At 44.6% G+C, this 27,607-nt stretch overlaps 1 protein-coding gene across 3 annotated transcripts in view; it reads right to left on the bottom strand.

Annotated features, from left to right (window-relative positions):
- The window catches only part of RSU1 (Ras suppressor protein 1), a 203,821-nt gene that overhangs the window by 137,540 nt on the left and 38,674 nt on the right, over positions 1–27,607 (bottom strand). For all 3 annotated transcript variants that reach the window (XM_057543611.1, XM_007196418.2, XM_007196417.3), the window contains exons 4-7: positions 14,507–14,627; positions 5,845–5,963; positions 4,115–4,197; positions 3,728–3,842 (exon numbers count right to left, since the gene is read on the bottom strand). In XM_057543611.1, the coding sequence (XP_057399594.1) occupies positions 3,728–3,842; positions 4,115–4,197; positions 5,845–5,963; positions 14,507–14,627 (438 nt within the window). The remainder of the gene's footprint in view (positions 1–3,727; positions 3,843–4,114; positions 4,198–5,844; positions 5,964–14,506; positions 14,628–27,607) is intronic.

The following is a 27,607-nucleotide window of genomic DNA, read 5'->3' as shown; positions in this document are numbered from 1 at the left end:
TATCCATCCATCCATCCGTCCATCTTCCCTCCCCGACTAAAATGTCATAAGGGGTGTTTTGTCTCTTGCTGTGTATCCCCCAGAAATAAAACATGAAGTAGGGACTCAGTAAACAGTTGCTGGATAAGTGAATTCTACGTTACTGGAAAAGTTTGTTTCCTTGGAAACAAAACCTGGCCTAAAGTAGGAACTTAATTATATTTGAACGAACGAGGAAATGGATGGGTAAATGACAGATCCACCTTGTATCTAATTTTCTACAGGTATACCGATTAACATAAAAATCAAGTGATTTACTGTTTAGGAACCAGACATAACAGTTAAAGTAAATTATTCAAGGATGTACAATGAAAAAAAGTAATACAATTACATATTAAAACTCCAACCCAGCCCCTGACTTTATTTTGCAGTGTCCCTGCATGTTCTTAGACCTGACAAGTCAGAATTCATCCAGATTCCCTTGCCTGCTTCAAACCTTACCAACAAGGTTTCAAGTTAATAAACTCCAAATTTACTTTCAGAGGATATTCCACAGAAGTCTCAAAAGCATTTACCTTGTTTACTCAGATATGTAAAAAGTGAATATACAGGGGAGAGATCATTACCCACCCTTTAGAACACATCCAGAAGCAACCCAGCTGTAGGGACAGATTATAAGAAGCTTCAAGTCCACAGTCCCTAGCACTGCTCAGCCGCCAGCCAGGGCAGCTCCGGACGACCACCTTGGGTACCAGGTACACAGACAAACGAAGACATTCCTACTGCAGTTGGGTGGTTACCAGGGGGAAAGAACCAGAGCAACAATGCAACTGGCTTGGAACGGAAGCGCAGAACAGCAATTCCTTCCGCAGAGGTCACCTCCTCTGCATTTTGCCAAGTGTTATTCTAGCCCTGCTGCTCATACACCTGCACAGCCAGCCACACAACCTGCCACACTGAACCTCCTCTCCTTCTGCCATCATCTGGGGAAGTGAGCAGGTGTTGTGCTTTGTTCACACTTGGAATCTGCTTTCTAGGAATCCTCTCCCTGGCACACAGATGGGAAGGAGTGAGCCACAGCGGTTAGGAACACGGACCTGCAAAAGAGGCTGTCAGGATTCAAGTCTTGCCTCCGTGACTCACTGTGTCCCTACGGACATGTCACCAACCCTTTCTAAGCCTTAGTTTCCTCACCTCTACAAAGTCCACTTACTATTCTTAGGACAATTACTGGAGACAATGCAGGAAAAGCACTTAACAGTGCCTTGGCACACGAGGCCTTAATACATATTCCTATAATAACTATTATTATAGTACTATCTATTATAGTATTCTTGGCTTAAAAAAAAGGTCACTGTTCAAAAATAATACACCTGTCTTCATCTTAGATAGGGGTTTACCATTTATTTCCAGCTAAGTGTTTGCCTACAGTTTGGGAAAAGTGTCACCAGGCAGATGCTGAGATGAAGCTTTTCCAGGTAAGGCTAGCAAAAATAAACTCATTTAAAGACTTTCTCCTCAATTCTAGTCCTGAATAAAAAATATATATAATTTAGTATTGGAGAGCATAACAGAAATGTTAGACAAATGTGACTACGTGCAGTATTTAAATAGGAAGGCCAACGTGAAATTTAAAAATATAAAGGTACACAGGTATGTGCAGGTTCAACTAGGTATTTTTCTACCAAATTATTAACTGATAGAAATCACTGATTAATCCAATGCCCTACACCGCCTCATTGCTTGAAAAATGAAATAAAACAAAACGCACATTTTTTTTCACTTCTCCTCGCCACACTAATCAAGGACGCATGTCAGAAGCGCTAAGTGAATTTTACCAAATTACACAAGAATTGGTCTCCAAGAACTGGAGATCTGACTCAGTACACTGGGGAGGGAGCAGGTATCCATATTCTGCAAAAGCTCCCCAAGAATTACTAGTGCCAACATCTGCGGTTGGCAAATCACTGCCTAGAATCTCTCTTTTGGCAAGAAGGTTTTTTGCCCTTGTAAACATCTTCTCTTGCTCCCGTAGCCTGCTCCTTAAGCAGGACTGGATGACCCGTAACTCAGTGAAGAGACGGCGCCGAGTTACTCCGCAGCCCTTAAAATCAGTACGAATTCAAGAGCTTTTACAGCAACAAAGGAGCTACAGAAGATGGGGATGCAGGGATGAAACTTTCTGTTTGTTCCGTGGAACTGGGTGAATGCTTTCCCTTTTAGATTAATGCAGCTCAGCAGAGCTTTCTGCCCCACGGAAATGTTCTATATCTGCATTTTCCTGTAAGGAAGCCACAAGCCACGTGTGGCCACTGAACATTTGAAGTGTGGCTCACAGCTTCCATAGCGGACAGCCCAGCTCTGGACAGAAGCCAAACTCAGCCCGCTTGTAGCCTTCCCAACATCTTGCTATCTGAGGTCCTTGTTTCATGAACTCACTCAGTGCTTATCCCTTGAGAAGTTACCTCATTCCTAGCACGTGGGAGGTGCTGGGGACATAGCAGGGAACAAAGATAAAACCCCCTCTCTCATGGAGCTCACAAGCTGGTTTATAATAACTGCCCTCTTTAAAAGCACCAGACTCATCTGAGGTACTTCCTCAAAGAATGCTGGGTCAAATGTGTTTTTAAAAATTGTGTTATTTTGCAGATATATAGAAGAGACTTGTGGTTACTGAGGGGAGGGCGGGGAAGGAATGGGAGTTTGGGATTAGTAGCTGCAAACTAGTATATATAGGATGGATAAACAACAAGGTCCTACCATATAGCACAGGGAACTATATTCAATATTCTGTGACAAACCATAATGGAAAAGAATATGAAAAAGAAGATATCTGTCTATTTATCTATCTATCTATATGTGTACAACTGAGTCACTTTGCTGTATAGCAGAAATTAACACAATATTATAAATCAATTCTACTTCAATAAAAGTTAATAAATAAATAAATAAAATTGTTTTATTTTGGAGCAAAAAAGCAAATAGTCATAGTTTGAGAAGCAATACAGTTCAATGTATTGAAGAAATGGGAGGATACCCAGAGTCTCCCCGAGAAAAGAGAGGAGGACTCATGAAACTTTTCCAGAAGGGCGGCATAACCTCAGTAACAGAATAACTGGTTTGGACGTTATTTCCAAGGAAGGTCACAAGGTCACCCAGAGCCATCTGAATGACCAGAGTACGAAGATTCAGGGGCCATGGCAGTAGGCCCGAGGAACTCCCAGCTAGAACATATTCAGCCAATGCCACTGGAGGTGGCGTCAGGAGAGAACCAAATTCATGACTGCAAATGGTATCTTTAAGCAGCTGTCATAAATACTTTAACTATTTGGTAAAAGTTTTCAAGGGATTAAAATAAAAAATTAACAGATCCCCCCAAAAAATAAGAGTGATGGTTAGATTTTTTTTTAAAAAAAGCCATCACCACCACTGGTAAAGGAGGAGCCCTGGGTAAGACCATTACTACTCATCCCAGGCTCCTTCCACGGGACCAGGCAGGCAGCCGAGCTGGGTCATCTTCCATCAGCAGTTTCAAGACACTGGGAGCTACAGCCGCTCAACACAGCATCAGGGCAGGACAAACACAGAACAGCTAAACTCTGGTCAATGACAAACGCTACTAGAAAGGCAGAATTGGGTGCCTCGGTGGAGGGTTCTTGCCAAGGAGAGAGGGCTTTTCAGAGTTGCTGTGCTGGGATCATTATTATTAATTAAAGCCAGAACGCGGACCATTCATCAGCCACCTTACCTAGTTCTGGGGGCAGAACAGTCAGACGGTTCCCCTGAATGTGGAGCTCCTTAAGCTGAGTAAGCTCCCCGATTTCCTTAGGCAGCGAGATCAGGTCATTATCCCTAAGGCTGAGCTAAACAGAAGAGAAACAAGCGGTTGTCAAAACAATTTTCATGTAAAGAGGTGCTCGACAGAAACTCTCTCCTCGCCCCTGCCCTCTCTTCTTCGAAGGCTCAGTCCTTTCAATTTATTTACAAGCGTCTGCAGACATGCAAGAAAACGGTCTCAGGGGGTAGTGGTTTTATTCCAAAACAAACCGTACTCTGGCTCAAATTGCCTTGATTCCACCCCTACAAGGGCTGCAGGAGTGAACTGATTTTCTAAGAATTTAGATAAATTACTTACTATCTGCAACTTCGTGAGTTTCCCAATATCAGGCGGCAGGATTTCAAAATCGTTGTCACTTAGATAGAGTGCACGCAGGGTGGCTGCAAGTTAAACAGCGATATATAAACAGGGTGGCATGGAACCCAACCGTTTGAGGTCTGATCGATACAAGGGAGTCAGCTTTGATTAATAACCCTGGCGTGGTGAAAAGCCTGTGACATACCTAGGGCTCAGGATAGTAACAAGCAGGTCAAACTTAGATTTACTGGCTTATTGTGCAGCTGGTGCGTTCGGGAAAACATCTATATCCAGGACGACTGAGGAAATTAACAACGTATGGGCACCAGCAGTTTCTGGCACAGGGTTTCAATATGCTTGCAGAAGAGAGAGCTATTTTTCTTCGATTATTTCCGATTCACATGTATGCCTTGATCTGCATCCAGAGTGAAACCAAGAAAACCACGGTGTCACTTCTATCAATGCTTGGGGCCAGAGGGCTCGTTCGTGTAAACAGAACTAGGTCAAAACATAAATAAATAACCAAAAGGCTGTCCGGTGATGGAGGCCAAAATCGCCGTTCACTGTTTCTATCATCAGACTAATTATTATTACTTGTTTCTACAGCCTTAACCACAAAAATAAATGAAGACGAAGGCGTTAAAATAATGAAGTGGAGTTTAAAAATAGAGAAAACCCTAACGTAGGCATCATATCGGTAATCAGAAATTTGTTCACGATATTATACACTGATAACAGTCCCCAAACTACTGAAGGCAAAAATCCTAAGGCACGTTTTTATCCTTAACCAAAAGGGGGACGTACAATCAGACGTATGTTTAATTTGTTTACAGGTATTCAATTACATTCTAATGTCTTAAAATTCGACAGAACTGTATGTTAATATACATAAGAAAAACAATTTCTTCCGTGGCCCAAGAGAACATGTTAAAGTTGGTTTCACATGCTTGACACAAAGTCTGGGATAAAGGATATACATAAGATAAAAAATGAAACTTTAAAGACTAACTCAGCAAAGTCAGAATTCCTCGAGGCCAGCTTGTCACTATTTGGAGAGGCAGAACATTTACTTAAAGACAGCAACTCTTTCCTAAAGATTTCACAAGTCCTCGGGAAAACCAGTTTTTCCTATTTTTCACAAGCATCTGCAGCAAGAAATGTGTTTGCATATAAAAGGATAAAGTGTGTTCATATGTGACTAACAATTTCTTAATGTCTGATGGTATGCTATAGACAAAATAGACTACGTCAATAAAAACACTTTTTAAAAGGCTTAAAACAAGAATCCTGGCTAGAAATGTTTAAAATTCTGTTAGTGGTTTATTAATGGATATTTTTATAAATAACTGATTGGAATATCTTTGGGCAAAAAGCCTACAAAGAGTTAACAGCAATACAGGAAGAAGACACGCATTATGTCTTTTGCATGCTCTTTAAAAAGAAAGTCAAGCTCTCTTAGCTAAATGTGAGACTTGATCTCATTTAGGTAAAAATCTCTCTCAGAAAGTTAATATGACATTACAAAGTCCACTTGAGTGCAACGGTGTCAGATCACGATATATCAAGTATACATACTGCTGAGCTATGAGGGAATATTCAAAGGAATCTAAAGGGAAAAAAATGTATCTGTCCAATAATTTCTCTTGGAGTTTGGGCCCTGGCAAATAAATTTCCCGTTTAGAACGCAACGGACCATTTTAAGGAGATTTACAGAACTAAAAGTTTCTTACTCAGGTAGAAGAAGTTTCCGGGAAGAGAATTTTCATTCAAGTTGTTGTAAGTCAAATCAAGGACCTCCAGAGCTGGGAGCGATCCAAATCCTCGAGGCAGAGTGTTGAGTCTATTCATGCTGTTGTTAGGGGGAAAAAATGCAAGACGTCACACACAAAACGTGTATTTATACAGACTACTCAAATCACCTCTGTGTCACGGGCCTAAGAGCCGCACGTGAGAGGCTCAAAGCTCAAAAGACTGCCATAATTCCATCCACTTTACGTTATTTTAACCAGCCTAGTAATTCTAGTCAGAGAATCTACACGTTCATGAAACATTTGAAAATGTCTTAGTTGTCACTTTCTCCAAAGGTGATGCTCAGTCATCGTTTTACACAGAAAATTAGAACATCACAAAATATCCATCCTTCTGGAGAAAAACTTCCTTATGAACGTAGCAATAATAAGACCTCCAAAGGTGCATATGATTAGTTCTAGTAGTTTCCTGGTGGCATCTTTAGGATTTTCTACGTATAGTATCACGTCATCTGCACACAGTGACAGTTTTACTTCTTCTTTTCCAATTTGTATTCCTTTTATTTCTTTTTCTTCTCTGATTACTGTGGCTAAAACTTTCAAAACTATGTTGAATAATAGTGGTGAGAGTGGACATCCTTGTCTCATTCCTGATCTTAGAGGAAATGCTTTCAGTTTTTCACCATTGAGTATGATGCTTGCTGTGGGTTTGTCATATATGGCCTTTATTATGTTGAAGTAGGTTCCCTCTATGCCCATTTTCTGGACAGTTTTTATCATAAATCGGTGTTGAATTTTGTCAAAAGCTTTTTCTGCATCTATTGAGATGATCATACGGTTTGTATTCCTTAATTTGTTAATATGGTGTATCACATTGATTGATTTGCATATATTGGAGAATCCTTGCATCCCTGGGATAAATCCCACTTGATCATGGTGTATGATCCTTTTAATGTGCTATTGGATTCTATTTGCTAGTATTTTGTTCAGGATTTTTACAACTATGTCCATCAGTGATATTGGTGGATAAAGAAGATGTGGTACATATATACAATGGAATATTACTCAGCAAAAAGAAGAAACAAAATTGAGTTATTTGTAGTGAGGTGGATGGACCAAGAGTCTGTCATACAGAGTGAAGTAAGTCAGAAAGAGAAAAACAGATACCGTATGCTAACACATACATATGGAATCTAAAAAAAAAAAATGGTACTGATGAACCTAGTTGCAGGGCAGGAATAAAGAGGTAGACATAGAGAATGGACTTGAGGACAGGGGGTTGGAGGGCGAAGCTGGGGCGAAGTGAGAGTAGCATCAACATATATACACTGCCGAGTGTAAAATAGTTGGCTGGTGGGAAGCAGCAGCATAGCACAGGGAGATCGGCTCGGTGCTTTGTGATGACCTAGAGGGGTGGGATAAGGAGGACGGGAGGGAGGGGATATGGGGACACGTGTATGCATATGGCTGATTCGCTTTGTTGTGCAACAGAAACTAACACAGTATTGTGAAGCAATTATACTCCAATAAAGATCTATTTCAAAAAAAAAAAGGGTTTCCCTGGTGGCGCAGTGGTTAAGAATCCGCCTGCCAATGCAGGGGACACGGGTTCGAGCCCTGGTCCGGGAAGATCCCACATGCCAGGGAGCAACTAAGCCCGTGCGCCACAACTACTGAGCCTGTGCTCTGGAGCCCGCGAGCCACAACTACTGAAGCCCACGTGCCACAACTACTGAAGCCCACGTGCCACAACTACTGAAGCCCATGCGCCTAGAGCCTGTGCTCCGCAACAAGAGAAGCCACCACAATGAGAAGCCCGCGCACCACAACGATGAGTAGCTCCTGCTCGCCGCAACTAGAGAAAGCCCATGCACAGCATCGAAGACCCAACACAGCCAAAAATAAATAAATTTATATATATAAAAAAAAGATACATATGAAGCCTCATAGTTTTCACACTTCTGCTTCATTTACTTTCACGTATTCCTCCCAATGGGAGACGCCCCCTGCAAAAAATCACTTTTTTTTTTGGTTTGTTTTGCAACTACTAATAGTAGTTCAAAATCATCTATAATTAGAATCAAGGTTGCCAGGGACTTGGGGGGGGGGAGTTGTTTAATGGGTATAGAGCTTCAGTTTGGCAAGATGAGAAACTTCCAGAGACTGGCTGCACAGCAATGTGAATATATTTAATGCTTCTGAATCATACACTTAAAATAGTTAAAATGGTGTATTTTATGTTATGTGTATTTTATCACAATTGAAAATTTTTAAATACATGTATACATTCCAACGAAAGCTAAGGAAAGCTAAGGAAAATATTTTCCTATTATGTTGTATTTTCTTCAAGACTCTTATTTTTCTTAATGTGGTTCCCTTTGAACACACTTAAAACCCGATTTAAAAAAAAACTTTTTTTTAATCTAATATAAGGCTTACAAATATTGAAAGGTGGGAGGGACTGTGACACTAAAAATAATTCTAGACACCAATCCTTCTCACATGAGATACAACCCTGTTCACACCCACCAACCAGGCCTCCGAAGAAATAGCTGATAGCAGAGAAGGAAACCTAGAAAAAAGCGATGTCCACCTCTTGATGGGTATAAAATCTTAGGTTAACTTTACACTTAGCAAAATAACCTCCACCACAATTTACTATACTGCTAACAACTAATATTTTCTATGAATTCACCATTTGTGAAGCACACTTATGTCAAGTGCTTCACCTGGGTCTTCAAAACTATCGTGGAGTGTCGGCAGGACAGTACTTACAATGATCTTGGAATTCTGCGATGAAGTCACAGGTTAAGACAGGTTAAGTACCAAGGACCCCTGACTCTACTGATGAGAATGACAGGTATCTGAGAGCACCCAGCACTCGTGGAGGCCAAGCCACCCCTAATCCCTGGACCCCAATGTGAGGATGCTGAGTAAATGGAAGGAAAAGAATCAGAGACCGTGAGAAAGGCACAGACATACACATCAGGCACTTCTTTCTTTAAACCTTGCTCTAAGTTACCCATTTTTGAAAACGACCAATAAAGTTTTTCTTTCCAAACACAGAAATACACTTTTGAAACATAAGGTGTGGGAAATCCTCTCTTAGACTTTCTTAGCGGGAAGAGGCATCTCACCAGAAAGAGAGAGCACGCTTGTCCAATCCCCAGCCTAGAGCGAGCCTGAGCCTGTCCCCCTCCGGGGGGCAAGAATTGACTCAACAGCAGGCTCTCTTCCTCCCTGAGCGAGAAACCTATCCCCCCAACCTGCCAGGAACTCAGGGGAGCCCCTGTGCAGTTGGCAGCAGAGACAGCAGTGGGCCCGCCGACCCGGAGGGCAGAAAGGAAGCCCCAACCTAAATGCCTCAGGAGGCCTGGAAGCAGAGTCGGTTCCACTGCCAGCAACGCCAGGAACGCAGGACCTGTTCCTCTGGACACCAGCACACTCACCGCGACCGGAGAGCCGGGTCCCTGGCACTGTCGAGGGAGGCACTGTCATGCACTGCCTACCCCGCAGGGGGCGCTCACGTCCATCTCCAGCTACACATGGGAGCTGGCTTTTTTTTTTTCCAATTTTTATTGGAGTAGAGTTGATTTATAACGTTGTGTTAGTTCCTGCTGTACAGCAAAGTGCATCACTTATGCACCTATGTATGTCCCCTCTTTTTTAGATTCTTTTCCCAATTCGGTCACTACAGAGTATTGAGTAGAGTTCCCTGTGCTCTACAGTAGGTCCTTATTAGTTATCGATTTTATATAGTGTGTCTACGTCCATCCCAGTCTCCCAACTGTATCGCTCCCCCTGGGAGCTGCCTCTTTTTAGGGCGTCCCTCTGAGAGCTCCAGCACTCAAGGTTGCCCTGAGAGGTGACAGCAAGGGGAGAGGAAGAACACAGCTGGGACGGAGGTCCAGCTCCAGCACTTGCTGGCTGGGCGGCCTTGGGGAACTTGTTCGGCTTCTCTGAGATCCAATTTCCTCAACTGTAAGAGGAGGGTAGCGATACCCTCCCAGCAGGACTGCCAGGAGGAGGAGAGAGAAGACATGGGAAGCCCCTGACACAATTCCTGGCTCCCAAGTAGGTTCTCAAGAAACGATGGCTATAACTACAACTAGTTTTCAGGACGTTTGAGAGAAATTTTGACTCCGCCTCAAAGAGGTGAGCTCAGCTGAGGAGACCGTGGAGAGCCTGAACCATCAAGGATGATTTCCCCATCTGCTTAATTTCCAATCGATTCAGGTGTTAAAGATAAAGCTGCTTAGGACTCAACCATGCCCAATGGTTTAAGTTCTTCTGTTCGCAGGTGAGCATTTTTCAAATGCTTATGGAAATGGGAAGACACCCACGCACGATGGAGAACTTTATAAAACCGGAGAGTCAGAGGCTGTTTGGCATCTTTTCTCTTTCCTCCTCAAAAGCTACAGGAAGGCCCATACGAGCACTTCCCTTTTGGAGCACTCTGATCTCCAGAGGTCCCCTGGGGCTTCTCCTGATTCAATAAAACCTTCTTGCCTGAAGGGCAAGTATTTTTCTCTCCTCCACAGAGGATGTGCTCACATACTTAGCCAAAAAAACAAACAAACAAAAAAAAAACAAAAACAAACCCACGAACACTGAACACTGTGCTTAGTGAAAACTTCTACGTCTTCACGAGATAAGCTTCATCATCTCACTAGGTCAAAAGTTATTCCAGAATAGCTGGCACGACACTCCTGCCATGAGGTTATCCCCGAAATGATGATCAACTTGTAACCTATGTAGCTTTACATTTTTTGTCAAATAACGAAGAGCATAATTCAACTTTCCGCTCTTTATTCAGATGGCCCAAAAATCCTTTCCAGTTTTGAGATCATCAGAATAAATAGCAAATAGGATATAAAACTTCAAAATCAACTTCTGGTTGAACGCGCAGTTTGGATTATGCCTACACATGGCCTAACTGCTCTGCTGTATAGGGTCTCCTGTGTGTAGTTTTTTTTTATATTATTATTCTGGTTGTATATTCTAAGGAGTCCTCTGTGCCTTGCCTTAACCAGGGATATGTAGGTATAATTCTTCATGCCATTCGAGGACAGAAGTATCGTTTGTGTAAACTCATCTTAATTCCTTTCCCAGAGAACTAAGAGTTGTGTTCAAACTCTGACAACCCCATCTGTGTAGCTGCGTACTTAAACACAGGAAGCGCTACACAATCAATAAATCACCAGGAGCCAAAAATGCAAACAGCTCCAAAGACAACAAAGAGGCAACTCAGATGTGACTGATAAAAAAAGGAAAGGTTACAACTATGGAGGCGTCCTGAACCCAGCCAAACAAAACCTGTGCTCATTACCTTCCCCCCAAAGCTGTCTCCACCCATACCTCTATATCAGCTACCCCATCCCATCCCATCCCATCCCATCCCATCCCATCTCATCCCATCCCATCCCATCCGTACTGCCTCGTCGATTTTACCGCTTATATCTGTTTTTCATATAAAATCCCTCCCCCGCCTTCACTGTCCCTGCCCTAGTTCACCAGGAATGCTAACCTGGCAGGCTTACGGGTCTCCTCTAACCTCTCCTCCGCGTGATCTTCATACGAAAATCATCTCAGCTCGTCTCATGCCCGCCACTTCCCTGTGCACACTCCCCAATGGCAGGGTAAGACCAGAATTCCTTCACCTGACACACAGGCCCTCCATTAGCACCTGACTCCCTGCCACGACAGACGTTTATTTCTCTACAGGCTGTCTCCCCAGCTGTGATGTACGCTCCCTCAGGGCTGGACAGCCAGCACCTGAACAGCGCCTGGCACAGGGCAGAGAGCTCAAGACACGCTCGTGGAATACACAGCAGACTCGCGTGCTTCTCTGCCTGGCGCACCTCCTGCCTCACCGCCCCCCGCCTCCCCCTTTACGCTCAGCGGCCCCATGCAACTTGCAACTCCTGGAACGGAAGTCCTGCTTGCAATCGGAGACACCTTCCCTCTCCTTGTGAGTCTTCTCAGCCTTGAGTCTCGGCTCTAACACGACCCCCTGCAGGAACCCTTCCGAGACTCCCACCTGAAGGCTAACCGACTGCCGTCTGACGACCTTCCACGCTCAGCGAGCCAGCCGCACCCCGGCCCTGCTCACTGACGGCCGCTCTGCCTCCATCCTGAAGGCCAGGGGCTGTGACTTTCACCCTCGATCCCCAAACAAACAAGGTTCCTGATGCAGAAAAGGCAATTACAGGGCTTCCCTGGGGGCGTAGTGGTTAAGAATCCGCCCGCCAGTGCAGGGGACACGGGTTCGAGCCCTGGTCCGGGAGGATCCCACGTGCCAGGGAGCAACTACGCCTGTGCGACACAACTACTGAGCCTGCGCTCTAGAGCCCGTAAGCCACAACTACTGAAGCCCGCGTGCCTAGAGCCCGTGCTCCACCAACAAGAGAAGCCCACACGCAGCAACGAAGACCCAACGCAGCCAAAAATAAATTAAAAAAAAAAAAGGCAATTACATAGTCCTGAGATAAATGAACCCATAAATAAAACAATGATGATGATAAAAGTGAACATTTAGGTACGGCTTACTATGTGCCAGGTACTATTCCTAGCACTTTTTTTTTTTTTTTTTTAGTGAAAGAAGGTTTATTCAGGGAGATACACACTCCACAGACAGGGTGTGGGTCATCTCAGAAGGCAAGAGATGCCAGGGTACCAGGTTGTCAGTTTTTTTAGGGGTGGGTAATTTCAGAGGCTAATGAGTGGGAGGAGTATTCCACCTATTTTGGGGAAGGGGTGGGGATTTCCAGGAATTGGGCCCCGCCCACTTTTCGGCCTTTTATGGTTGGCCTCAGAACTATCATGATGCCTGTGGGTGTGTCATTTAGCTGATGCGTTACAATGATGTTTACTGAGGCTCAAGGTCTAGTGGAAGTCGACTCTCTCTCCGCCATTTTGGACCTTACCTGTAACTATTAACTCACTTAGTAAATGATGAGGAGATTAACAGTAAGAATACATGTCTAGTACATACGTCTTGTCTTAGCTTCTTTCTTATACGCAAATGAAATATTAGGACTTCATAATTTTCAAATCAGAGATGTAAACGGAGGGTCCTTTCTTTTCTGCTCTGCCAGATGGGTATACAGTCTCTCTGTTTGTAGGAGGAAAAAGCGATCTGATATCAAGTGACTTTTCCCCTCCTCTAAACCCTACTTCCCCTCAGACCTTAGGAGAAAAGAATGCTCACAGAGCTTACAAAGAGTGTCTCTCAACCAGAGTGAACAGCAAATTAAGAGTGTCTAAACAGACCCCTGGTGGAAAAACATAAACTAAAAATCAGTCCATGGATGATTTTTTTTTTTATGATTGCTTCCTAGTAAATTGATAAATACCTGGCCCGCGTCTATAGCCACGCCATGTAAATCACGAACGGAATCACAGCACTTAGTGGCTATAATTTAATGAATATATTATTCTACACGGAGAATGAGGTAAGAGTGGGCAGTTTCCTTTAACAGCTACAACAATGAAGCTGAAATTCAGTAAGTCCAAGATCTGGGTGGCATCTATGGTGTCTGACGGACAAGGCATGGACCCCCCAACAATGGGGTTCTCTGCCGGGCTCAGCCACTAACCTCAGGGGCAATCAGCAGCAAGTCACTTAACCTCTTGGAAAGGGCTTGGCTTCCTTCCACAAAATGAAGGCAGTAATGCCTGCCCTTCCTCCTTCCCAATTGTTAAGAGGGTCAAACACCAGTAATGAGGACTCTGAAAACTGTAAAGCATTATAAGAACACAAGGAATTATAATTATTCACTGCACCCTGATTCTGCAACCTCAGCTGAATCAAAACTCCTCTCTTCACCTTTGTATAAAGAGAAACACAGGATTATAACATTTCGACTGTAAAAAAGAAAAACTGTAAGAATCAATGAAGCAGTGTCAGGAAATGTATCCTCCCATCCGCAGATAAGGAAGGTGCTTTGGACACTATTTCTACACTACACATAGAGAAAAAAATCAACCATGTTGGGGCTTCCCTGGTGGCGCAGTGGTTGTGAATCCGCCTGCCAAAGCAGGGGACACGGGTTCGAGCCCTGGTCTGGGAAGATCCCATATGCCGCGGAGCGACTGGGCCTGTGAGCCACAACTACTGAGCCTGCGCGTCTGGAGCCTGTGCTCCGCAACAAGAGAGGCCGCGATAGTGAGAGGCCCGCACACCGTGATGAAGAGTGACCCCCGCTCACCGCAACTAGAGAAAGCCCTCGCACAGAAACGAAGACCCAACACAGCCATAAATAAATAAATTAAAAAAAAAAAATCAACCATGTTACAACCGGTCTGCACAGTTCATGCTAGCTATGCAAATAGGTCCCTTCCCGGTCAACATAACAGAAATAAAATTTTGTTGGAAACAAAATACAGTAAAAAAAAAAAGACTCCCTTATTGCAACAATTAGCTTCTCAATTAGTGCGTGAATAGATATGCGGTAATGTTGGCCATTGGAAGGATGTATTAAAACAATAAAACTTTTTTAAAAACCTAAAGTATAGAAAGAAATTAGAAATCAGCTTCTCCTATGTAATCCTATGAATGGCAAACCCCCCCCTCGCCCTTGCCCACACCCCCCTTTTTCAGCCCCTCCTCTTCTCAGTTCCCCTTCCCCTTCAGGAGACTCACCCCAGGTTCAGGTGCTTGAGTTTCTGAAGGCTGCTGATCTGCGTGGGAAGCTCCTCAATCTGGTTATTAAAAAAGTTAAGCACTTCCAAATTCTTCAGTTCTGCTATGTTTGGCGGCACAGCTACGGAAACAGAAATGCTGAGTGTGAATGCAGGAACATTTGTTTTCCTTCCAAATGAGAGAAAGATGGAACTCCAGCAGGACCATCTTGTTCACGGATATACGTCTTACTTAATTTCTGCAGGTGTTTCTTAGGTAGCAGCTCACCACCCGGTAGACATGGAAATGTTTCTTCAAAGGGCAGAAAAGGATTTCTGTGCCATAAACCGTCTATAAGTGAACATTACTTCTATTTTTTTAATTTTAATTTTTTTCCTTCCAGTTTTATTGAGATACAATTGACATACAGCCCTGTGTAAGTTTCAGGTGCACAGCATCATATTCTGACTTACAACATGATCATCGCAATAAGGTTAGTGAGCATCTATCATCTCACAAAAGTACAAAAGAAAAGAAAAAGAAAAAAAAATGTTTTTCCTTGTGATGAGAACTCTTAGATGTAAAACTATACTTTTATTGTTGTCATGTAATGTCTACTAAGTGCAATTGTCTTCTTCCTTTTGGTTTCCTCACATCTCCACCAAAAAAAGGCAGCAAACTCCACACCCCTTCCCGAGTAATGTATCATCAGCTGTTTCAATAATCTGTTATCTGAAGAGCCGTGCTCTTAACACTGGACTCAACCACAGTGATTTTTAAACTCAACCGTGAATGATGAAACAGTCAACCTACTTAGTTTCTGATTTTGGCCTCTGGCCTTTGCACGTTGATCAATACACACACACACACCCTTATATCAGATTAGCAACATATCACGGCACTGTTACACAGCCGTATGAAAAACCAACTCAGTAGCATGATATGAATATGAGTATGCAGGTCAAGAGTGGTTTATTTTATAAACCATGGGGGAGCTGAAAGGTTCCTCCCTCCCTAGAGTATATACTTGCCAATACAAATGTAAAAGCCAAAGGCATCTTTACCTCAAAAGTACTAACTCTCAGCAGAAAGCCTTGCAATAGATTGTACTTCATCTACCCCATGTGCTGACTCAGTCTTTCTACAAACACTGGTCACGGGCCACCAGCTCATCCACGGTTCATGGAAACTCTTCATACCAAGACTATTCAGGTAACTGAAGCCATGGACAAGGGCCTTGGGTACAAGAGAAGGAAGTGTTATGTCTTATGTCAGTTCATCTTCTTCCCATCCCAACCCCCCCTCCAGGGGTGCCCCAGAAGACCGCGGAAACCTGGGGGTACGTTTGCTTAGAACCACGACCAAGGTGTGCATAACATTTCCAGACAGACACCTGAGATATTTAAGAAGACAGCCATTGCGATAGCTCCAGCGGGTAACTCTCAGGGGACGAGAGATAAAGCGGCAAGCACACAGCTCGTTACAGTTTTGACTCATCATTTTCAGCTTTATAAAATGTCTAATGTATCGATGACCTGATTTCTTTTAGAGGGAAGCAGGTTTGGTAAAAGTTAACAGAAACACATTTGCTGGAGGAAGGGATTGTGACGATTACGAATCAGTCTGAACTAAGACACTTGGGAAGAGGCAGTGGTGCAGATGGAAAATAAGGAAGGCGTGGATTAGTTACTTACTGAAGAGGCTGGTTGTGGGGATGGAGATAAAAGCGCAGGTTTTAATGGGATAATCAAGGCAGCTGGGGACGCCCTCCAGCACCGCATTCTCCGATGCCAACGTGAATGTAGGTGAGCCCTATCTGTACCATACGGCTGCGAAAGCATATGTCTTTAGGTGTGTCATCAATAACACACTTTTGCGGGAATGAATGGTATTCACTTTGTGTAAACGACCACGAACAAGTTCATCAGGCTGTACCTGCTAGGTTTCTAGGTGTTCATTTACCTGTTCTCTCTACCTGGACCCTGAAGTGTGTAAAGTGCAAATCTACAGATGATTACAGCCCTGCTCAGAAACTTCACCCTTTCCCCATTTACCCTCCAGCTACCACTAAGCTTCTCTCCTTGTGCATTCATCTGATTAGTTTGAAGAGCAATAAAGAAAGTTAGTGCAATCAGGAGAAAATGATGGTCTCAATTTAACCACAAACCAAGAAAAATGCAGCCAGAATTACTGCCACCTTCCTGAAGTTACTTTGCCAATGCAATTAAAGGCTGGTCCGAAGGTATCGCCTTTCTTGACAGGATGAGAGATTATTTCACTCTCCTTGCTAAATCAGTCCAATTTAAAACCACAAATTATGCTAAATGTGATTTAGGGCTTTTTTTTGTGGACACAAACGATAACCCCACATTCAATTTACTCAGCCTCTCCCAGATTTTTGGTGCGCATGTGTATTTTTTGCTAAAGACTCCATTCAAACAAGAAAGGGAAAAACTTACACAGCTAATAGTCTTCCCAAACTACAGAAACCACCCCCCTCTCCCCTGCCATAGTTAAATCCAAAAGAAATTAACCTTCAGACCTATCTGGATGGGATAACCTTTGCTCTTTCAACATTTAGAGAATGCTATTTTGTGCACAGAAGCATAAACTTTTAGCACCTAGCGTTTCAATACTTTTGGGATAAAGTAACAGAGGCATGCTATTTAAAGAAAGTAAGTAACAAAAGAAGGGGTATCAGAGTCATCAATGGAGACAGGTCTAGTGCTTGGAAAGCAAACTAATCCCAACAAAACTGTCCATAAAAAAATAACCAGTTAACAATATGAGTAACAGCTGTGCAGTAACTAAATCATATACACAGATCCACCAACAATTTACGAAAAGCTATTATAAAAAGGGAGCAGCAATGTGTCACCAGTCAGAATATCCTGGTGGAATTTTCAGAACAGCTACGTGACATGCTAGCAAGAAGTAGCATTTTAAAATATAACTAAGCAGGGACTTCCCTGGTGGCGCAGTGGTTAAGAATCCGCCTGCCAGTGCAGGGGACACGGGTTCGAGCCCTGGTCCGGGAAGATCCCACGTGCTGCGGAGCAACTAAGCCTGTGCACCACAACTACTGAGCCTGCGTTCTAGAGCCTGTGAGCCACAACTACTGAGCCTGCGCTCTAGAGCCTGTGAGCCACAACTACTGAGCCTGCGCTCTAGAGCCTGTGAGCCACAACTACTGAAGCCCGTGCACCTAGAGCCCGTGCTCTGCAACAAGAGAAGTCACCACAATGAGAAGCCCGCGCACCACAACGAAGAGTGGCCCCTGCTTGCTGCAACTAGAGAAAGCCAGTGCAACAACAAAGACCCAATGCAGCAAAAAATTAAAAATAAATAAAAATAAATAAAATATAACTAAGCAGTGAGCATCAATATATTTCTTATCGTGCATCTGAAATGTTCCTTTTTCATCCATCTGTCCAGCTTCTGACCATGACCCCCCAGCAGTACACACGCAGCCTACAGACAACAAGGAGCTGAGTCCACAAAAGAAACAGAGGGGCCGTGTAACGGAAGAACCCAGGAGGCCTGGCCTGCTCATCCCGGGCTGGCTCTGTACTCCCCGATCAGCCCTGAACTTGCTGTGTGTCCTTAACTCAACTCACAACCTCTCTGGGCATCTGTTTCCTCCAGTAAAAAAAAGAAGACTGGATGATGACCATTTCTACATTCCCTTCCACCTGGCTTTAGCATTCTAGGATTCTAAGAAGAGCTGGATGGCGAAAATCAATGATATGGATTTAAATAATGCAACAAACGGGACCCTCAGTTAGGAAGCTCAGCCATGCAGAACTTTGCTTATGACAGAGAATTCAGTATCATTTTCTGTCTAACCAATGATGGCTGCTTCAATTTTGAGAGTTCAGTTGCTAGAGGAGGTTGCAGAAAGGCCCCTGAGGACTCTCAGGTGTGCCCTGTCTCCTACATGCCACTCTCTGCTTTGGTCAGAGGACCGGTGACTGCTGGGAATGCTCTAGGCCCAGAGCGCCTGCTGTGTTTTGGAAAAGGGAACAAAGATGGCATCACGTCACCCCAGGAACTACGTATGCCCAGAGACTGATCTTGGCGTATCTTCTGGCATTTGTAATTATTCAGACTAACAAGCCCAGGAAGACCCTCTCTTCCTTCAAGTCCTTCTCAATCTAACAACCTGAAAATTATTCTAGAGTTTCTTCTAGAGAACCATGTACCGGCCCAGGCTCAGCAATCAGCCACTGCACAGTTTCTGAATGGCTCCACGACAAGAAACCTGAAGTGCCTGGGGGGCTCGGGGACGGCGGGCAAAACGGGGCTCGCCTAATCTCCATGAACATCTCTTTACAAAGCTCCCTGGGGCAGGGGGCACTGGATGGACACAGCAGACAGACCAGAGGTCCAACCCTAAGAACCCACTGACCCAGCGTTACGCGTGGACAGCACGTAACTCCTCCTAGAAGGACACGTACCTGTCCTCATCGGTTACATGCAGGAGAGGCACAGCCACCGGACGCTGCACAGATGAAGCGCATTCACAAAATCAGTGTCACCTTCAGGAACATGCTTCCCCCACTAGCTAACAGCAGCCAACCATTTCTCCAACATAAGAACCTAATTCAACTACTGTGGTAGCAAATGGAGCTTCGCTCTAAGAGCATTTTGTTCTAGGATAGACAATTAACCATTGCACAATCAATAACATATTTTCTTAAAGGCTTTTAGGAGTTCATTCACACAATGATAAACAGCAGGAGATGCTCTGGGGCTGGGCGGGCCAGGATGCAGCCACTAGTTATGTGTGGCTATTTCAGCTGAAATCTAGAGTGGGGGGACCTCCCTGGCGGCCCAGTGGTTAAGACCCCGCGCTTCCACTGCAGGGGTCACGGGTCCGATCGCCGGTCAGGGAACTAAGATCCCACATGCCGAGAGGCTCAGCATGAATGAATGAATAAATAAATGAATCAATCAGTCAATCTAGAATGGGTATGTAAGTTGGCACAGCCTCTAGGGAAAAGGAGTACGGAGGTTCCTCAAAAAATTAAAAATAGAACTATCGTATGATCCAGCAATTCCACTTCCGGGTATTTAATCCAAGGAAACAAAATCACTATGTCAAAGAGGTATCTGCACCCCATGTTCCCTGCAGCATTATTCACAACAGCCAAGATATGGAAACAACCTAGCTGTCTGTTGACAGATGAATAAAGAAAATGTGATACACAGATATTCATTCTCTCTCTCTCTCTCTCTCTCTCTCTCTCACACACACACACACACACACACACACACACAAAACAGAATACTATTTAGCCATAAAAAAGAAGGAAACCCTACCATGTGCAACAACATGGATGGACCTTGGGGGCATTATGCTAAGTGAAGTAAGTCACACAAGGAGAGACAAGTACTGTATGATCTCACTTACATGCGGAATCTGTAAAAACAAAACAACAACAATAACACACCAGAAAACCTCAAAGCAAAAGAGATCAGATTTGTGGTCACCAGCGGTCCTGAGGTGGTGGGGTAGGAGGTGAGGAAACTGGATAAAGGTATTTAAAAAAAAAAAAAAGAGAATAATAAATAAATTTAAACCTAGATTAGTTGACATGAAATACAATCAGTAATTCAGTTGCTTGGTCACAGTAGCCACATTTAAAGACCTTGACAGCCACATGTAACTCGTGGCTACCATACTGGACAGCACAAATACAGAACGTTCCAATCACTGCAAAATTCTGCTGGACAGCACTAATCTAACACAGGGGGCCTCTGGAATCTAATAAGAAAGGACGGAAGGAACAGAGGGAGGGAGGGAGGGAGGAAACGAACTTATTTGCAAGACAAAAACAGACTTAGAGATACTGAAAACAAACTTATGGCTACCAGAGGGGAAATGTGTGTGTGTGTGGTGGGGATAAACCAGACGCTTGGGATAACCACACATACCCACCACTATATGTAAGACAGATAACCAACAAGGACCTACTGCAGAGCACAGGGAACTCTGCTCAATACTCTGTGATAACCTCCATGGGAAAAGAATCTAAAAAAAGAATGAACATGTGTGTATGTATAACTGAACCGCTTTGCTGTACACGTGAAACAACACTGTCAATCAACTGTACTCCAGTAAAATTTTTAAAATAAATAAATAAAGCAGTGGGCCTCAAACCCTCAAGTACATCAGAATTACTGGAGGGCTTGTTAAAACACATTTTGGGGGGGGGGTACCCCAGAGTTGCCGATTCAGTAGTTTGGGGTGAGGTCCAACAATCTGCATTTCCAACAAGTTCCCAGGGGACGGTGACAATACTGGTCTGGGAACCCTATTTTGGATCAGAAAACTTTAAAGTCAGTGGTGACGTGAAAATCATGAATCCAATACGCATGTCCCTTTCGGCACACAATCATGGGGAATAAGATTATAATAATCCATCGGATCCCAGTGAGGACTCCTCTGCCACCCCAGTGAGCTCCTGAGACCAGGGGCTGATAACATGGGAAAAAGACAAACACGAAAGACACTTCAGGTGGCGAAAGCACCCAGCCTGGGGGCTGCAGTCAAACCACTTCCCATCACCGTCTGCTTTCCCACACAGTTCACTGCCGCGAAATCAGTGCGGGGTAGTACGGATGACGCTCGAGGGGGAAGAAGCACCGAATCCCCGAGTCCACCGAACCCAGTCGCCCGGCAGCAGCTCACCACACCCGCGTGTGCTCCCGCGGCGAGGTGCCACTCGCTGTACCTCTGGCCTTGGAAACCCTGCGGGTCACTGCAGGACAGTGGGCAGCAGCGATGGCAGAGGCAACCCAGCTGGGCTGCAGCCGATCCGGGGGCTTTTTCAGCAGGAGCATCCTGCGGCCCCCGCGGCAAAGAAACGAAACCGCGAAGGGAGACGGGCTCTGGGTGCAGCAGGCACCACGCGACCCAGAAGGGCCGGCGCTCGCCTGAGCGCAGCCCGCGGAAGGGCCGGGCGGTCACGGCCGGGCGGTCACGCGTCGGTCTTCAGAACCATCTGGTCGGCGCTGAAAACGGGGTCCCCTTCAGCTACCAGAGGGGGAGGAAGAGAGCAGGCACCAGCGGCCGGGAGCCCGGAAGCTGCTGGAACACGTGGAGGTCCTCGTCCTCAGCACGCGCATGAAGTCTGGACGTGAAGTCTCCCCACCGCCTCCACCGAACTCCCCCGACAGCTCTTCCTACAGCGTCACCCAGACTGGTTTCGGCTCTGGCGATTCCTGCAAAGGAGCAGAACCAGACCAGAGCGTGGAAACCAGGGGTCCCTGCCCGCATGCCTCTTTGAAACCCCCAATGAGTGGCTCGGCCGTTGCCTCCTTCATGGGAAAGCAGTGGGATGCCGGCCGCCCCACGTGCAAGAAGAGGGCGCCTCAGAGCAGGGACCCGATGGGAGCCACGGCCCACAGCGAGACCGAGACTAGGACACAACCCGGTGACGGGCACGTGCCCTGCGCAGCCAGGGGTGAAATGCTACCACCTCGGGCTCACTTCCAGGAACACCAAAGTGCCCCTGATCCACGGGCCAAACAATGCCCGAAGATCCCACATGGGATAAGGTAAAGCAAAATAAATCCAATAGCACTGCTTCCCCAAACCTGACATATTTATACTAAAAATAGGAGATCTGAGGGAATTCCCTGGCGGTCCAGTGGTTAGGACTCGGCGCTTTCACGGCCGAGGGTGCGGGTTCAATCCCTGGTCGGGGAACTAAGAACCTACAAGCCATGCGATGTTGCCAAAAAAAAAAAAAAAATTGGAGATTTTTGTCTGTCGTCATAACAAATAAAAATGCCCAGTCAGATTGTTACATGCTTCTGCTGCTGTATAAAATTTCTTGAACAAAGGATAAAGGGATGGTAGAAGAAAATTCAAATGGGGCCAGTTATGCTGATTCTTGAGTTACACTGCTGCAGTGAAGTTACTAGAAAAATAACCCAAAACATCAGCATACAGGAAAACGAGTGAGATTATTTGTTAGGCAGTCAGTGGGGGAAGAAGACCATTTGAGAAGAAATGGTGAAAGCAGACACTGCTTTGTCCCAATATTTGATGAATATGATATTGGATAACAACCATCCCCCTTCACCCTGGTGGGAAGACACCAAAGTAACAGAAACTATAGGAAATGTCAAACTATATGAAATCTGAATTGGGGCATTCTTGGTCAGAGTAAAAGGAAAGCCCTTTTAATCCTTGGCTACAATAGCTGGAAGGCATTAGTCTATTCACACCACAGAGGTAATGTCTAGGCTAATTACATAGATGCCAATTCTCTCAGCAAATTAGGAATCACCGTCCTGAATGCCATTTTAACGATTGCATGTAAAGAAGAATCTCCTCACTCTCGCAAATAATTATGCTCTTCAGAATTTTATATGCAAAAAAAAGGTCATTTGTACCTATAGTGATTAATGACTTTTGTTTTCTGGCCAAAGACACGAGGTGGATAATGAACTAATTATATCTTAGGATAAGAATTTGAAGTTCAAAAGTATACTGATGACAACCAACTTTATAGGTTTTATGGGATTTCCCCCAGAGCAGCTATTAAAACAGTGAATTAGGGTAGTTACAGGTTATTTAAAAACATAAAGATTATGGAACAGTAAAGCAAATTCTCATTTAACAGGATCTACATGTTCCTCAAGGTAAAAATTAAAATAGCAAAATAGCTAAACAGCCACCCAACAATGGCCAAGATCCTCCACATATTATTAGCATTGTAAGTGACAAAAGTGATGCTTTCAGTTAATCAATGGTACTTTCTGAGCACCCACACCTAGAAGGACATACTTAGTGTATCCTAGCATGGGCCTCCTTAAGATTCTGCAGCTCAAGTAGTTTTACTAACCAAAACTATCCCTGACTTAATTTACTGCACACACACACACACAAAAAAAAAATGGTCCCACTTTTTCAGCAACAATGAGAATAATCAAGTATACAAAAATTAGGGGAAAAAGTGACAAGCTAGCAGTAAGGCAGATTTTATAGTATAAAGTCTAACATGCAAAAATATCTATCCCTGGGGTCTAAAAAGTGTGTACACAGAGCCAAACAAATCTTCTAAAAAGCTAACAAGCATGGATTTCTGCTCCTCTGAGGATGCAAAATTTAGCTGATGTCTGAATCTTGCAATAAGTTCCCAGAAGGAACCAAGGAATGGTCCGTGCAGTTTTCGGGGGTCCTCCCAGACCGTGAACTCTTGTAGGAGGACACCTTGGCAATCACACTCCAGTGCAGAGGGGCTACAGCATCAACCAGGCAGGGCATCAATAAACAGCTTTAACTTGGGAGTTGGGTTGGAGCTGCAGCACGAAGAGGAAAGGCAGTGACCTTCAACGGCCTGGGAGGGGGTGACATCTAGTGAAGGACAAGAAAAGGATGGAGGTTCCTTCCTCTAGCAAAGATGCCTAAGAAGTCTGGAAACACGGAAAAGAGCGAGAAAGAAAAGAACACTGAATAAATTTCAAGCAATCAATGCAGAAAGCAGGCTCAGGGACACAAAAAGAGCTATCTAGGCTCTTAAACTTTAAAAATTATTATAATGTAGTATTATACACACACTCTCTCAATCCTCAATTATTAAGAGGGAGATTGTGGACAAATCCAATTCTCTCTCTCACACACACACACACGACGCTTTGCCAACAGTTCATGTCTTCTTTACAATTAAGAATTACTGCAGCAAATGGATACATAACAAGGTCCTACCGTAGAGCACAGGGACCTACATTCAATATCCTGGGATAAACCACAATGGAAAAGAATATGAAAAAGAACGCATATAGATGCATATCTGAATCATGTTGCTGTACAGCAGAAATTAACACAAGATTGTAGATCAACTGGACCTCAATAAAAATAAAAAAAAAAAAAGAATGACTTCAGCAAGAAAGCAGCCACACGGGGCTGCTTCTCTTCCTTCCTTGCCTTACGTTTCGGTGGCGATGAAGGGGTACAGGAGGCAGAAGGAAGTGGGGGGGGGAGGAAGATTCCCGGGGCTGGAAAACCCACACTGTACCTTTGTCAACTCCCCTTCTGACGATCACTATGCCTTTAACCTCAGGGAGTCTCCCTGCTCTTCCGTTTGAACAAGTGATGATCCAGGGCCAACGTCTGGTCCACGGAGCTCCGAGATTCCCCGGAGCGGGGCGTTGCTGCACACGACATCGTCAGGGGGAGGCAGCAGGGGAAGGAAGGGGGGGGCACAGAGGCTCAAAGCCAGAGTGAGGCCCCCAACCTGCAGCTCCGGCTCCTCAACCGTGTGAAGCCTGCTGCCTCCCCTGGATACAGAGCAAGGCCTCCAGAACCACCCCTTCCTTTCACACTCAGGTCATGGTCTCTGGGGGATGCGGTCCTTCGAAGCTAAAAAGCTGTGGATACCTTATCTGTTATTCTCCACACAGCTGGCCGGAAAGAAGGGCTTTGTGGAGAAAGATGAGAATGCATCTCAACTTTCGGAAGGATGAGCACGAATGGGAGAGAAGGGCAGGCACTTCTGCTAAGAATCAGGTGACTGGAACAGAGGCTACACAGGTGGAAAAAGCCTAAAGGCACAGCAGAAGGTTAGACAAGAAAGTTCAGATCGAAAACAGGAGAAAATGGGTCGACGAGTTTGTTAACTCGTGGTCAATTGTATCAGAGCGGTGTTTTGTCCTGTTAAGCTGACTGACAAAGAGCAAGAAAAACTGAAAACAGAAAGGCTTTCTCAATGTTTTACTGGAGTTGAAAACATATATATATATACACTACTGGCCTACCTCGGAGATACTGCGGGTTCGGTTCCAGACCACCACAATAAAGTGAGTTTCCCAGGGCGTACAAATGTTTACACTATACTGTAGTCTATTAAGTGTGCAATAGCATTATTTCTAAAAAAAAAAAAAAAAAATTCTTAACTTAGTGAAAAAATACTTTATTGCTAAAGAGAGCCAACCATCATCTGCGCCTTCGACGAGTTACAGCAGTGACAGCAAAGATCATTGATCACAGACCACCATAATAGATTTAATAATAAAGAAAAAGCTTGAAATATTGTGAAAACTGCCGACACAGAGACATGAAGTGAGCAAACCCTGTTGGAAAAATGGTGCTAACACAGTTGCTCAGTGCAGGGCTGCCACAAACCTTCAATTTGTAAAAACACAAAGTATCAGTGAAGCTCAATAAGGCAAAGTGTGATAAAAGGAGGTCTGCCTGCATGCGTGCTTCACTCAAGATTACAAATTCTTATTTCATAAAATTTAAATTGAAGCATGTAAATCAGATGGAGCTTATGAGCACTTTTTAAAAGCTATCATAAAAAGAAGGAGCTTCACATGCCTTAAAAATCACCTTTTTGAAGTTTTGCACATATTTCCAGGAAGCATCCCCTTTAAGATACAGGATTGGTGTATCCACACTGCAAATATACTAACGTTATCCCTCCCCGACTCAAGGTTTCTAAATCTGAGCTCCACGCACCCCTAAAAAATTCATGGATGGTTTTAACAGGATCTGCAAACCTGTTGAAATGATAAGAATTATGTGCGATTTTCTAGGAATCATGGACACAGCTTTCACCCTATTCTTTAAAAAGGTGAGTTATGAAACGTCAAGAACTGCTCTAAAAGAATGTATATCACCAAGTATTGCACCTTTTAGAATATCTGCTCCCCCCGCCACCATGATACACATGTACACACACATTACCTAGAAGAGAGAGTCAGCAGATGATTTATATAGAAACTTCTGCTAGTAGGTAAATTCCGTTGGAGGGTTCTATTGTAAATAGTAAAAGATAGCCAGGACATGGAAGCAACCCAAATGTCCACTGATGGAGGAATGGATGAAGAAGATGTGGTACATATATACAATGGAATACTACTCAGCCATAAGAAAGAATGAAATAATGCCATTTGCAGCAACATGGATGGACCTAGAGATTGCCATAACAAGTGAAGTAAGTCAGACAGAAGGACAAATACCATATGATATCACTTATATGTGGAATCTAAAACAAACGGTACAAATGAACTTATTTACAAAACAGAAATAGAATCACAGCTGTAGAAAACAGTCTTATGGTTACCCGAAGGGGACGGGGGGAGGGATAAGTTGGGAGACTGGGATTGACATATACACACTACTACATATAAAATAGGTAACTAATAAGGACCTCCTGTATCGCATAGGGAACTCTACTCAATTCTCTGTAATGGCCTATATGGGAAAAGAATCTAAAAAAGAGAGGATATATGTATATGTGTAACTGATTCACTTTGCTGTACAGCAGAAACTAAAACGACATTGTAAATCAACTGTACTCCAATAAAAATTTTTTTTTAATTTTTTAAATTTTAAAAAAATAGTAGAGGGAGAAGATGGCGGAAGAGTAAGACGCGGAGATCACCTTCCTTCCCACAGATACAGTAGAAATACATCTACACGTGGAACTGCTCCTACAGAACACCCACTGAACGCTGGCAGAAAACGTCCGACCTCCAAAAAGGCAAGAAACTCCCCCCGTACTTGGGTAGGGCAAAAGAAAAAAGAAATAACAGAGACAAAAGAATAGGGACGGCACCTGCACCAGTGGGAGGGAGCTGTGAAGGAGGAAAGGTTTCCACGCACTAGGAAGCCCCTTCGCGGGCGGAGACTGTGGGTGGCGGAGGCGGGAAGCTTTGGAGCCACGGAGGAGAGCGCAGCCACAGGGGTGCGGAGGGCAAAGCGGAGAGGTTCCCGCACAGAGGCTCGGCGCCGAGCAGCACTCACCAGCCCGAGAGGCTTGTCTGTTAGCCGCCGGGGCGGGCGGGGCTGGGAGCTGAGGCTCGGGCTTCGGTCAGATCGCGGGGAGAGGACTGGGGTTGGCGGCGTGAACACAGCCTGAAGGGGTTAGCGCACCACAGCTAGCCGGGAGGGAGACCGGGAAAAGGTCTGCAGCCGCCGAAGAGGCAAGAGACTTTTTCTTGCCTCTTAGTTTCGCTGCGCGCAAGGAGAGGGGATTCAGAGCGCCGCCTAAACAAACTCCAGAGAAGGGCGCGAGCCGCGGCGATCAGCGCGGACCCCAGAGACGGGCGTGAGACGCTGGGGCTGCTGCTGCCGCCTCCAAAAAGCCTGTGTGTGAGCACAGG

This window comes from Balaenoptera acutorostrata, chromosome 3 (genome assembly GCF_949987535.1).
Source record: "Balaenoptera acutorostrata chromosome 3, mBalAcu1.1, whole genome shotgun sequence".
In the NCBI taxonomy this organism is placed as follows: Eukaryota; Metazoa; Chordata; class Mammalia; order Artiodactyla; family Balaenopteridae; genus Balaenoptera; species Balaenoptera acutorostrata.
This window is presented reverse-complemented; position numbering and strand designations above follow the sequence as displayed.